The 15007-nt window shown below is 43.3% G+C and overlaps 1 protein-coding gene across 1 annotated transcript in view; it reads left to right on the top strand.

The window, feature by feature from the left end:
* The window catches only part of NECAB3 (N-terminal EF-hand calcium binding protein 3), a 111018-nt gene that overhangs the window by 78289 nt on the left and 17722 nt on the right, over positions 1-15007 (top strand). The window contains exon 10 of the mRNA XM_040330344.1: positions 1606-1718. Within this exon, the coding sequence (XP_040186278.1) occupies positions 1606-1718 (113 nt within the window). The remainder of the gene's footprint in view (positions 1-1605; positions 1719-15007) is intronic.

The raw sequence follows: 15007 nt of genomic DNA, 5'->3' as shown, positions 1-15007 counted from the left end.
CAGGGCCGGATTTGCTCTCCCTGCCGCCCCAAGGCCAGGTTCCACATTTCACCCCCTCCCCGCCAACCGAACCCCCCCCCAAATCAACGGAGAATGTGCGGCACGGTTAGTTCAAATATGTTTTGTTTGTTTTTTTACTTTTTTATTCCTTTTTTTGTAGCTTGTCGCTTACTTTTTTAAATTTTTGTATCATTTTCTTATTTTCCTTATTATTTTTCTTATTCTTTACTTTTTTATTTTATTAATTTAATTATTATTTCTTATTATTTATTTATTTATTATCCTTTTTTTTTTTTCCACTTAACTTTTTTTGCTATCACACAGGAGAAAACAATTTCCTGTCTTATAGCAATTGGAGGTGATATTTTCTCTTTATTAACCCTGTCACCTCCAAAACAGGAGTCCTAGCACTGTGCTAGAACTCCTGTCACAGCTGAGATGGGAAGAGCACAGTTCTCCCCTCTCACTGTGTACATCGGCAGCAGGGACAGGAGACAGACTCGGTGGCCGGGGGGAGGACGGAGTCCCGAAGACAGAGCCAGCAGAGAGAGGTATGTGGGGTGGGGGGGAGAGGGGAGGACGGACGGTAGCACATATTTTACAAGTGATTTCGGTTACATCGCCGCAATCACTTGTTAACGAGCGAGCGGATTCCCCCATAACTTACCACCCTTAACTGTATATTCCGGGCGTCAGGGGGACTCCATGCTACTGCCGCCCCTTGGAGCCCTGCCGCCCCAAGGCCTGGCCTTGTGGGAAATCCGGGCCTGGGAACAGGTCAAGGGACAAGCCAAGGTCATACATAGGATCAGCAGACAGGAGCAGGATACAGGAACAAGCCAAGGATCAAGCCGGGCTCATACACAGAGAAGACTGGTCAGCAAGCCCGGTCGATAACGGTAAGTCAAGATAGCAGAAACAGGAACTCCGGAACAATCAAAGGAAGGCTGAAGTCATTGACTGCTGCAGCAGGCTTTTTATAGGCCACTTGGTACCTAGAGTCACTCATGCATTGCGTGCATTGTGGCGCACGAGCATGCGCACTGGGGAACTAAGATTCCTGACCGTTCTTGCCTGTGTGCGGCGGCATGCGCATTGTGTTTGTTGATCCGTGATTCTGCTTAACATTGATACCAGTCCTTCTGCGGATAGTTCCCTGACAAGAAGTTGCCCAAAGGGTGGCGATAAAGAGCTGAAAATCCACGTGATTTGGTGAAAGTTGGCTGAAAAAGTCCTGCCGTGTGTATGCATACCAAGTTCACGGCCAACGCCCATTTGAAGCAAAATCCACGGAAAAGTCAGTTGGAATTCTGATAGTGTGTATGAGGCTTTAGAAATTCCAAAATCTACAGCCTTGACATTCCTTAACTCGGCTCATTCCCAACTTAAAATACTCAACAATCAGTAGGAATTAGGGGATTTTGCCGGGCAGATAGAGAGGATAAAATAGCCCAATATGCAGATGATGCCCTTATAAGTAAATTACAACAGTGAATAATATACATATTTTTTTACATGATCATGTTGGCCGCTAGTTTTATTAAAATCTATCAATAAATAGATATAATTCTCATCAGCCATTGGTGCACTTTTCTTTTGTTTCAGTATATCCTGGTGGCCCAAAGACAATTACCAGTCACTGAAGTTCATTCGGATCAATTTAAGACCTCCCTACAGAGCTATGAAGAATTCACCGCTGCCCAGGATCACTGTTTACAGTAAGATTTCTATCTTTGGATTTCTATTGTAACATTTTAATTAATAATTTCACGACTTACGCAAACAACGTAAACATTTCTAAATTTGGCGCGGGACCGACGTCCATACTTAACATTGGCTGGGCCAGCTTTTTGTTGGACTAACTTTACGCCTGAAAACGCCTTATGTAAACGGCGTATCTTTACTGCGACGGGCAAGCATACGTTCGTGAATAGGCATATATCGCTGATTTACGCATTCTAGGCGTAAATCAGCGTTCACGCCCCTAGCGGCCGGCCTAAATAGAAAGCTAAGATACGACGGCGCAGGCCGTCGTATCTTAACTAGATTTAAGTGTATCTCAATTTGAGAATACACTTAAATATACGACGGCTAAGATTCAGAGTTTCTACGGCGTATCTACTGATACGCCGGCGTAACACTACCTGAATCTGGCTAATAGCCTCTAAAATAGGAATACATAAATAATATAATAAAGTGTACCATCATCCAGAGATTAAGTATAGAAAGATTGGGTCTAAGGTCCCCAAACCAAAGAGGCAAATAAAAGGGGGGGGGGCGCGGTTGGACTATTGCGGTACTGATAAAATAAATATCAATTATACAAATGCAAATATAAAACACGAAAATTATTTTATTGAATACAACATCAAAAAAGGTTACAGGCTTAAAATAGTGACGACCGTACATAACACCAGTGAACTTATCCCCAAAGGGTAAGAAGACGGTGAATTGAGGGTCACGACAATCATCTTGACTAGTTTCACGGCGAAAGCCGCTTCATCAGAAGCATGTCTAAAATTGAATTGACAAACAATCAATGGTTATTGTAACGGTCAGGGGTTTAACGCTGTTTACGATATTCCATTCCACCAACCCACGACAGCTTATCGACACTCCACAATCCAGCAGACAGGACCCATAAGAATTCCCCAGAAAACGATACACACAGCTCTGTTCTCTGGTTCCAAACGAATAGACTTTAATGGTAAACTCAAGCTCTTCTTATACAGTAATGCCGCGTACACACCATCACTTTATGTGATGAAAAAAAACGACACTTTCTGTGAAGTAAAAAATGACGTTTTTGAAACTTCAATTTTCAAAGACGAAACACCATCGTTTTCTCACAATGATCTTGCAAAGTGAGGTTACGTTCCACCACGTTTTACCATTGAAGCTTGCTTCATAAGTAGCTTCTGGGCATGCGTGGATGAAAAAACGTCTTAGAAAACTATGTTTTTTGCTACACACGGTGTAGCATGCTTCAATTTTTTTTGGTCGTTTTTTACAAGACATAAAACAATGTTTTCCCCCACACACAGTCAATTAAAGTGACGTTTTTAAAAACGTCATTTTTTTTCATCACATAAAGTGATGGTGTGTACGCGGCATTAGAAGCCCCAAGAAACAATGGCTTAACTCCACCCATAACTTGACACTAGGAGCTCAATACACATCGTTTAGATAATGACATTCAGATAATCTACATGAGCTAATTACTAATCATTTACCCAGACATAAGCTTTTCTCACCTTCTATACAATCCACATTCCTTTAGTAAACATTAGTCGGACATCTGACCTTTAGATTGTGCTAACTCACAACACCCATTATCATCAATAGAACTTTCACACAATACAGTGTTAATTAGCATCACACAATAAACAGGTCTTTAAAAGCCAAACTAAGCTTAATTTACATAACAGTAGCAGACTTAATTACCTATGTTCCACATTGAATGAATCACTGTCCTATAGACCTGTTGTGTTCAGAATTAACCACCTGTAATATTTCAAGATATCCTGCAATACATTGTGAATTATCATTACTGTCCTATCTCATGTAATTCAAGATATCATTTTGCAGTCATCCTATGCCCTTAGTGGACATAGGATGACCCTAGACGCAAGAGTCATTGGTGAAGCTGAAACAGGAGTACCCCGCATCCTTCAAGAGCCTTTGGGTCCCACGGGCCATACCGTTACAGTTATACATTGAGAAAAACTACAATATGTAGATTGGGGAACAAGGGCTCAGCTGCTTACCTAAAAAACCCAGCGGGTAAGGGCAGCGGGGGTCACCAGGCAAGGTCCCATGCGGCGACCAGGAGGCGCACATATGTGGATGTACCTACTTGCCAAATATGTAAGGTAAAGGAAGTGGTTAGTATCTAGAACCCGGACCTTGGACTAGTGGGGAGTGCAAAACAGACGTGATATCAACCAGTGATGAGAGTGTAGAATTGTGTGGTGGTGTAGGTGAGAAAAGGAAGTAGAGAGAGGGAAGGAAAAAGAGGGGGTGAGCAGGAAAGAAAGGAAGGGAAGGGAGGGAGAAAGAAAGGAAAAGAAACCCATTCTTAGAATCAGTTACGCATTGATTTGTATTAGATCCGACCAGCGTAAGTCTCTTACGCCGTCGGATCTTAACTGCATATTTATGCTGGCCGCTAGGGGTGTGTACGTTGATTTACGCCTAGAAATATGTAAATCAGCTAGATACGCAAATTCACGAACGTACGCCCGGCCGACGCAGTACAGATACGCCGTTTACGTTAGGCTTTTTTTCCGGCGTAAAGTTACCCCAGCTATATGTAGACATTCGTTTTCGTTAGAATGCATTTTCGTTCGAAAATCTGTTTTTTTCGTTATCGTTTTAACAAACGATAACGAAAGTGCAAGAAACGAAAACCGAAAGATCCGACATAAAAAATGCTTTATTTTCGTTTTCGTTGCGGTAGAAATTCGATATAGAGATTCGACATTATAGGGAAAAGATTCGACATCATAGAGAAAAGATTCAACATTATAGCGAAAAGATACGACACTATAGAAATAATAGATTCGACATTACAGAGAATAGATTTCGATTTATGAGAAAATAGATTCGACATTATAGAGAATAGATTCGACATTATTACTAGTCATACAACATTAGAATTCTTGTAGACGGAATATTCGAACGGAAATGTACGATTCGGCGTAAAGATTCGACGTTCCGTCGAATATTTTTGGACCATTAGACAGAAACCAACAACGATTCGACGTTCCGGCGAATATTCTTTTGACCATTCGACAGAAACCAAGTATTATTGGATTTTCGGACGAAAGCTATTCCCCAACGAAATAAATCAAAACGATTTTCGGAAGTAACTAAATAAATGTATTTTCCAAACGAAAACGAAAAAACAAAACAACATATTCCAGTCTGCACATGTCTAGCTATATGAGGCGTACATGCGGCATACCAATGTTAAGTATGGATGTCGTTCCAGCGTCAAATTTTGAAAATTTTACGTAATTTGCGTAAGTCGTCCGTGAATGGGGCTGGACGTAATGGGGTTCACGTCAAAACCAATACATCCTTGAGGCGTACTTTGGAGCAATGCAAACTGGGATATGTCCACGGACGGCGCATGCGCCGTTCGTAAAAAGCGTAATTTACGTGGGGTCACATAACATTTACATAACACACGCCCACATCTTCCAAATTTGAATTAGGCGGGCTTACACCGGTCTATTTACGCTACGCCGCCGCAACTTACGGAGCAAGTGCTTTGAGAATACTGCACTTGTCCATCTAAGTTGCGGAGGCGTAACGTAAATAGGATACGTTACGCCCGCACAAAGATACGCCGATCTACGTGAATCTGGGCCTATATGTTCAATTAACAAAAGTCCCTTATTAGTCTTTGGTGCTGTTTGGTATATTCAGAATGAAGTTAATATCAAGAACATGAGGACATGACCTTAATCTGTTCCCGACCACACTATAGCAAGAAGACGGCTACAGCATGGCTCTCCAAATTATCTACATTGTCATTCTTGGTGCTTGGAGAAGGAGACTGGGTAGTAAGCAGTAAAAATGCAACAAAAATGTACCAAAAGAAGCAAACACAACTTTCCAAAAATCACACTGCACCACAGTGCATTAATGTGAATGGGCAACATAGAGAATAATGTCATTTTTATTATCGTACATGGCAGCATGATGGCAAGCGCACAACAAATCGCATTACATTAACGGGGGCTTAATGAAATGTAACTTGCAGCATTTCAATACATTTTTAACAAAAAGAAAAGAAAAAGGAAACCGTGCTATTTTTTTGTGACTATTCTTATATAAATCAGGTCATTGTGTGGTATAATCACGAATGACATGATTGATAGGATGATGAACAAACTGGAAAAATAAGAACCCTCAGGAATGTATGAGAGCACCTACAATGGAAAGAAAGTTTCTAAAAATGAACTGTGTTGGCAATAGCAATCAAATTCCTTCCTTAACACAACAATGTGGGGTAATCAGGTACAATAAATATGAGTTTGCTAGAACAAAACAAGTACTGAGATAGTGGAAAATAAATGAGAGACATAAAAACAACCACCGCGGATACCACCATACCTACTGTATATTGATAAACCATGGTACAATAGTTTAAAAAAATAAAAAAAATATGAACCTATGCACACATCTTATATTAAGTGCAAAAAAACATGAAAAAACAATACAATATTTAAAATAAAGAACAATTTTACTCATCATAAACTTATTAGTATTTCACAGACTCCCCTCATCACAGAACCCCTCCCCAACACAGACCCCCCTCATCATGGAACCCCCCTATCACAGATTCCTCTCCATCACAGATTCCCCCCCCCCCTCAAAGATTCTCCACAAATTAGGCTCCCGTCACAAAGCCCCCCCAACACAAACTTCTCTCCATCACAAAGCCCCCAATTACTGACCCCCCATCACAAAGCCCCCCAACACAAACTCTATATCACAAAGCCCCCAATAACAGACCCCCCACCACAAACTCCTCTCCATCAAAAAGACCCCATAACAGATCCTCGACATCATAAAGCCCCCCAACACAAACTCCTCTCCATCACAAAGCCCAGAATAACAGACCCCCCCATCACAGACACCCATAACAGATCCCCCATCACAGACACCTCTCCATCACAGATTCCCACCATTAAAAAGTCCCCATATCAGGTCCCCCTCATAGCAGATCCCCCCATCACAGACTCCCCCCATCACAAAGCCCACTCAACACAAACGTCTCCCCTCACATAGCCCCCCATCACAGCCCCCCCCATCACAGATCTCCCCCCTATCACAGATCTCCCCCCCTATCACAGATCCCCCCATTGATATTACACTGACGCCCCTTCTATAACATTCAGCACTCCTCCTCTCTGCTACCTCAATCACACAAGATGCGAAGCATGGCAGGTCCAGACAAAGGGCGGGACTTTGCTAATGAAAGGCAGGTGTTTGGTTGCTGAAACCGCCCCGCTGCTTAACTCAAAAGACCCGCCTTTTGTCCGGACCTGTTGTGTTTCTCATCTTGTGTGATAAAAAGGTAGAAGAGGGGAGGGGGATTGCTGCAATATTAAAGGGGCAGTCCGTGTTCCGGGTAAATAACACTGGCGGGCCGAATACGGCCCGCGGGCTGTAGTTTGAGGACCCCTGGTTTAGAGTATGCATTTTTTTTGTATTTTAAAATTAATAAAAATGTAAAATTAATATTTATTTTTTTAGGATTTTATATTTTACTAGCTGTGATACCATACACAAAGTCACCTTTTTATAATTTGCACCACGGTAGAACATAAAATGTCCCAAATTCTTAATTTCTGCAGTATTAATTTCTGCAGTTATCAATAATGAAAAATAAAAAATGATGAAAAAACGTTTTTTGCTATGCAACAATAAGGGGTTGATTTACTAAAGTGCAGTTACTCCAGAGCTTAGTAAAGGAGGTAAAGCTTCACTTTGCAAAGAATACCTAATCACGTGCAAGGCAAATAAAAAAAAACAGCATTGCACATGATTGGATGATGGCAGTTAGAAAAGCTTTTGCTCATTTACTAAGCTATGGAGCAACTGATCTTGCAGAGTGCAACTGCACTTTGCAAAGTACACAGTCTATTTTAGTAAATCAACCCCTTAGTGTCAAGTAAGTGTAGGCAGGTGACTAATAATGGTGTGTGACTGTTATACTTAGTTATTGGACTGCCCAGTTGGGGAAGGGTTAATACAGGCTTTGCGTTTTCCCAGGCTTTTTGGGATATGCCCTCCACCCTGTTCGGCTTATAAAAAGGGGCAGGGAGGGCTGGGCTATCTTAGGGCTATCTATGCGTAACCTTTTCAATTAATTTACTGAGAATCAATTGACAGTTAATTAATTGACCAAGGTGATTGGTAGCGAGGGGACCAAGGGGATTGGTAGCGAGGGGATGATGGGTACGCTGACTCACTCCCTAGCGGTCGGTTTCCCCAAAAGCAATCGGGACAGAACCCACAGTATGGAGACCCCAAGGACCTAGCCGCATGGTATGGGAGAGCTGAAGGCGTTACAGACAGTTATGGACTACTATTTGGAAAGGTATGCCTGGGCAGCCTCAAGTTAGTTAGGGAGAAAAAAAACTATGTACTGAGACTGTTTCAGTAAAAGTTATCAACTGTTTTATGCCTGGTCTGAAGTTATTCAAAGGGGTGCATGAAGGTACATGTGTATCAAAAGGACAGGGCATGTAAAGCACACATGAGGCTGAAGAGGAAGAAGCGGAAAGCCACTACAGGGGTGGTTGACTCAGCAAGAGAATGGAGAAAGTGTGTCTTTGCTATGGGTAACCATAGAGTGGTGGGAATGAATAGCAGCCAGACAGCAGAGAGGTGTACCAGGCATAGGTGACAGATCCTCCGGTAGTGAGGGGATTGGTACGTTGACTTCCTCCCTAGTGGTCGGTTCCCCAAAGCAATCGGGACTGAACCCACAGTACGGAGACCCCAAGAACCTAGCCGCATGGTATGGGAGAGCTGAAGGAGTTAAGTGCATGCATAAGGTCTGTACATGCATAAGTGCACGGTGGGATCCCATTCTATCACTGGGAGTGAGGTGGCAGAGTAATGCTGGACTGGTGGAATAGTCCACAGGCTCAGTGGTGTCCCTCCTAAATGCTACATTTGTAAGGCAAAGGTGTGCAGTGACATTGGACAAGATGTTTCACAGTGGCGTTCTGTAAGTTACACAACTGCACACAGCGTACGGCTCCTCTCTAAGCCGGGGTTCTGCCTTAATCACTTGAAGACCAGGTATGTTCATGCACTTTTTGTTTCCATGTAAAAATAATTGTTTTGCTAGAAAAATACTTAGAATCCCCAAACATTATATCCTTTTTCTAAAGCAGAGGCCCTAGAGAATAAATTAGTGGGTTTTGCAATTTTTGACACTCGGTATTTGCGCTGGGGTTTTTCAAAGGCAATTTTTGGGGAAAAAATACACTTTTTTTTAATTTTAATGCAAAAAGACACAATACATAATCAAATTTCTTTGTAAAATATAAAAGATGATGTCAGGCTGAGTAAATAGATAACAAACATGTCATACTTTAAAATTGCTCACACCCACGCAACGGCGACAAACATAAATTTTACTATCAATAGGCAACACTGTAAAAGCCTTTACAGGTTACCACTTTATATCTACAGAGGGCTAGTGCTAGAATAACTGCCCATGATCTGATGTAGGCGGCGATTCCTCACATGTGTGGGACAATCGTTGTTTCATGATCGATGCATGCCTTTGTCTTTGTGCACTAGGACTTTATTCATTTATTTTCAATTTTATCTTTACACTGTTGCTTTACTTTATTTTTTTGATCACTTTATTGCTGTCACAAGGAATGTAAACATCCTTGTGACAGCAATAAGCATGTGACAGGTACTCTTTATGGAGGGATCTGGGTTTAAAACCCCAAATCCTTCCTTTGCACTTGAAAGCATTCAATGTGCCAGGATCAGCATTTTTGAATACTTTTGAATTAAAAAAAATGGCGCCGTTGACATCCATATAAACCGGAAGTGATCTCATGACTTCCGGGTTACCATAACGGAGACCCGATCAAAGCTTATTTTCGACTTTGTATGGGTCTCTGACTAGCCAGAGGACATGCCGGCTAGTAGCTCGGGTCTCCCGGTGGGACAGGAGCGCCACAGAGAGCAATGGAAGGCGGCAGGAGGGGGAAGACGTTCCATCCAGCTGCTTGTAATAGCAGCTGCAAGCATCACCCCGGTACAACCACTTGAAGCCAAGTGACGTAACAGTTAGGCGATTTGGTGGCAATGGGTTAATTATGTCTTTTACATGACCGTGGCCCCGCCTGATCCCAAGCATTGATCAGCGTGTACACGAGAAGAGGTCACCCCCATCTGCAGGGTGAGTAGGCCCTGCCCACATGTGAATCGGAGATGCTGCTAGGGTTGCCACCTCTTCTTAAAAACCAAACCGGAACACTTTAGCGGCGGGAAACATCATAGGATTATAAAATACCCGGTACACCTTTGGGCGCCCCAAGGAGAGTAGTAATCCGGCGCTCATATTGCGCCGCAGTGAACAGTGGGTGTAGCCAAATTGCTCTTGCTGATATCTATTCTGGCCATAGAGACAGTTTAACAGTTGTCAAATCTGAACATTTTATTATACAGCAAGGCATAAAATAAATACATGCCGCTGGTCAAGGTTACAGCAAAATAATAAAGCTTTTCCTGTTCTTTCTTAGTTGGAAAATGCCTCAAATTAAAAATAAAAAACTGTTGTGAGATTTTTCCTGGAGAAGGGCACTGCCTGTTCTCTGCAGCTGTGAGTCACCGTAGAGGTGAATAACGATATGTCACCTTCATTGTTAGCGAACCCCTTTTCCGCTGAACATTTTATAAATGTTATAGCTGAAAGAAGCTATAGAGAGATAAAAATCTCATTACATGATGCAGCTAAATCTTCCTTGCCTTGGAACTTTCCACATACTGACATCATCATTATATGTACCATCAGACCTATATAAGACAGAACTGCTTATACTGCTTTATAACCTCCTGACTCCTGGCTCCTCCTCTTCCCGAGTGCTCCGTTGGAAAGCCGCTCTCCCTCGGGGCACTCATGCTGGCGCGCTCCTGTGCCCTGCTGCTGCATCCATTGACACAGACAGCAGGACTCGGCCCCGCCACCCAGCTCCCGCATCATTGGATTTGATTCACAGCAGTGGGAGCCAATGGTTGCGCTGCTATCAATCTATGCAATCAGGACCCGAGACACTGGCTGTAGCTGGTGTGCTCATCCCTGTCGCTGGAAAGATGGATCGGGGGAGGGGGCTGCAGCACAGGTTTTTCACCTTAATGCATACGCATTAAGGTGAAAAAAATCAAGGGTTTACAACCCCTTTGACAGATTATCAGCACCTGGATCAAATGTGGGTGGCACTGTGGTTCCCTGAGTGAAGGGTTGTAATTCTAGTGTCCACCAGCGGGTGTCTCCCAGCAGCTAGCAAATCCCAGTAATACGTTTCCTCCTGTTGCTGGCTGCTGGGAGGGTATTTAGGTCTCCCTCTATTAGTGCCTCCCGCTGCAGTGTTTTGCTTGCTGTCAGATACTGTTAGCCATTACCCTGAACACTGTATCCCGCTGATTGTACATGCTCTCCCCTTTTCCTGATCCCAGTTTTGACCCCCCCTTCCAATCTGCTCCCTGCACCTCCATTTTTCTTTGCTTTCCTGTGTTCCCCATTTCGTATATAGTTAGTTGTTAGTTAGGCTTTCTGTTTGTTAGTTAATTTCACTGTGTTTTTGGTTAACTTCTATTTTTATGTTTGCTGTGTGCTGGTGTTTGGATGGATTTTGGTTCACAGCAAATGTATAAGCTTGCACCCCTCTTCTTAACATAAAAATGGACCAGATGCTGCTCTTAAATAACCAAGGGGGTACAATTAGGACAGATCCATTCTCTGTCTGTGAGAGATACAGCACACAGCTCAAAGAACAAGAGAATTGGAACTGCATGATTCGATCTCTCTGCAGTCCCCATCCTGTTTTATGGAGAGCGGGAGGGAGGAGGAGGGTGTTAACCTTGCAGGCTCTGCTCATGTAGTGTAATCACTGCACAGGCAGAGAGAGGGATGTGAGCTGTCTGCTGACAACTCACAACCTGCGTGACAAGGTCAGACATGTCAGGAATCTGTGGCAATTTTCTAAATGGAAAACAGCCGCATTTCCTCTGTTACTTATGTGCACACCTTGTGCTAGCTTCTATTTAACTCTGAAATAGAAACTGGCACAGGTAGGGCAGATAGACCTGAAACAGAAGGGAGTTTAGTGGCGGAGGAAGTTTAGTTAATTCACCAGTTGGACTCCAGATGGTCTAAACACTTTAATTTTACTCAGTCAGATTCCAATTGAATTGATTCAGTATCACTGTGTGATGCAGCCGCATAAAGCAATTATTTCCTAGTGTCTAGACCAGAGGTTTGCTTTCTAAGCAAATGACCAGTTTACTGTCCTTCAGACTTTGAGGCCCTGTACACACCAGAGGATATCCGCTGGAAACGGTCCGCCGGACCGTTCCCAGCGGATAAATCCTCTGGCGGATTTCGATCTGATGGCTGTACTCACCATCAGATCGAAATCCGCGCGGAATCCATCCGCGGTGACGTGTCGACGTGACGTGTGCGACGCTGGAAGGTAATTACTTCCACGCATGCGTCGACGCTGGAAGGTAATTACTTCCACGCATGCGTCGAATCATTACGACGCATGCGAGGGAGGAGAGCGGACGGATTGATCCGGTGAGTCTGTACAGACGACCGGATCAATCCACTGGACTGGATTCCAGCGGATAGATTTCTTAGCATGTTAAGAAATTTTTATCCGCTGGAAATCCGTCGGCTGGAGAAATCTCCGCCGAAAAATGTCCGCTCGGGCCTACACACGACCGGATTTGTCTGCTGGAACTGATCCGCGGATCAATCCCAGCGGATAGATCCGGTCGTGTGTACGAGGCCTAAGAGGCCGGACTAGGGACATTGGGAGTAGAAAATGTCCAGTGGGAGTAAACAATACCATATTTTTGGTGTCAGTGGGAGGACTAGTGCCCTGTTGTTGGTGCCAATAGAAGGAATTGTACCCTTTAGATAGTGTTAGTTGGATGAATAGAGCCCCATTGGTGGTTTCAGCAACAAGAATGATTCCCCATTGTTGGTGTCAGTGGATGGAATAGTGCCCCAAGGACCGGATAAATGCAAGCAATGGGCCGCATCCGGCCCCAGGGCCACAGTTTGGAGACCCCTGGTCTAGACCAAGAAGATGACAGCCAGGCATGTTTGGAAGAATGTTGAATGAAATCAAGAGATCTAAAAATGAGAGATAATACATGGGGGACTGAAGGGCTGGGGTGATGGATACTAATGCAATGTTTAGAAGATTTCCTATGATGGAAATTACAAAGATGTTTAGGGGGACTATAAGGAAAAAATATTTAATTTGTTAATTTTTCCAAATCCTCAAATTCTGAGACTTTTGTATAGTTCTTTCCAGACATAATGCTGATCGACTCCATAAATCTGCAGTCTAAAAATTATTTTTAGTCCGTGATGGTTTAAGTCCTCCAGATCATGTAATCAGACGTGGCGAATCAAGTCCAATACCTTGAAAATGTTTCACCCCTAGTCCAAATTACAATGAGAAATTAGAAAAGGACACGACTTAGATGAGCAGTGAAAATAATTTTTAGGAATAATATGCAAGTCAAGTTTTTGTTGATTTGCTTACTTTAGCTAGACATTAAAGGTTGTTGCCACATAGCTGGATTCAGAAAGCTTTGAATCTACGCCGTCCTAAATTTAAGCGTAAAACAAGATACGCTTAAATCAGGCAAAGATACGAGCGGCGTAAGTCTCCTACGCCGTCGTATCTTAGGGTGCAATTTTTCCGCTGGCTGCTAGGTGGCGCTTCCGTTGAGTTCGGCGTAGAATATGTAAATGACTAGTTACGCTGATTCACGAACGTACGTGCCCCCGGCGCATTTTTTTTACGTTGTTTACGTATTGCTTTTTCCGGCGTAAAGTTAGTCGAATAAATAGCTGGCCTAGTCAATGTTAAGTATGGCCGTCGTTCCCGTGTTGAAATTTGAAATTTTTACGCCGTTTTGCGTTAGTCGTCAGTGAATGGGGCTGGACGTAATTTACGTTCACGTCGAAACCAATACGTCCTTGCGGCGTACTTTGGAGCAATGCACACTGGGATATGTACACGGACGGCGCATGTGCTGTTCGTAAAAAAACGTCAATCACGTCGGGTCACCACCCATTTACATAAAACACGCCCCCCCTCATCCTCATTTGAATTAGGCGCGCTTACGCCGGCCCCATTTACGCTACGCGGCCGTAACTTAGGAGGCAAGTGCTTTGTAAATACAGCACTTGCCTCTCTGACTTACGGCGGCGTAGCGTAAATACGATACGCTACGCAGCCGCAAAGATACACACATGTACCTGAATCTAGCTATTAATGTATTCTCTGTTTGTTCCCCCCTTCCTCTTCCCAACTCTTACCTGACCCCCAATGTGCCCGGCTGCAGATCTTCTCTCCTCATTCTGCTCACACAGGCTTTGCTGATAGCAGTGAGAGCCATTGGCTGCTGCTTGTAAGCAGGTTGAAAATAGCTAGTTAGGTGCTGTCCTGGACGGGAGGGTAGGAGTTAAAGGGGTTGTAAAGGTTCAGGGTTTAAAAAAAAAAAAAAATGTCATACTTACCTCTGCTGTGCAGTTGGTTTTGCACAGAGTGGCCCCGATCCTCCTCTTCTGGGGTCCCTCAGCGGCCCTCCTGACTCCTCCTCTTCTCAAGTGCCCCGTCGGAAAAGTGCTCTCCTTCATGGACACCCATGCAGACACGATCCCGTGTCCTGCTTCTGCGTCTATTGACACAGAAAGCAGGACTTCGCCCTGCCCCCTGGTGCCCGCATCATTGGATTTTATTGACAGCAGAGGGAGCCAATGGCTGTGCTGCTATCAATCTATCCACTCAGGACAAGAGACACCGGCCAGAGCGATAACTCTGTCCCCTATTTTGTAGGCGCTATAACTTTTGTGCAATCCAATCAATATGCACAATTTTTTTACCAAAAATATGTAGAAGAATACATATCGGCCTAAAAACTAAGAAATATATATATATTTTTTTAAACTGGGATATTTATTATAGCAAAAAGTAACAAGTATGTGTGCTACTATCAATCTATCCAATCAGGACAAGATACACCGGTCGGAGCCATAAATCTATCCCCTATTTTGTAGGTGCTATAACTTTTGCGCAAACCAATCAATATAAGCAATTTTTTTTTACCAAAAATATGTAGAAGAATACATATCGGCCTAAAAACGAAAAAATATTTATTTAATAAGTAACAAGTATGTGTGTTTTTTTCAAAATTGGCAAAAAATAAAAACCGC

Source organism: Rana temporaria, chromosome 12, assembly GCF_905171775.1.
Source record: "Rana temporaria chromosome 12, aRanTem1.1, whole genome shotgun sequence".
Taxonomy (NCBI): domain Eukaryota; kingdom Metazoa; phylum Chordata; class Amphibia; order Anura; family Ranidae; genus Rana; species Rana temporaria.
Note: the sequence above shows the minus strand (reverse complement) of the source record. Positions and strands in the feature narration are given on the sequence as shown.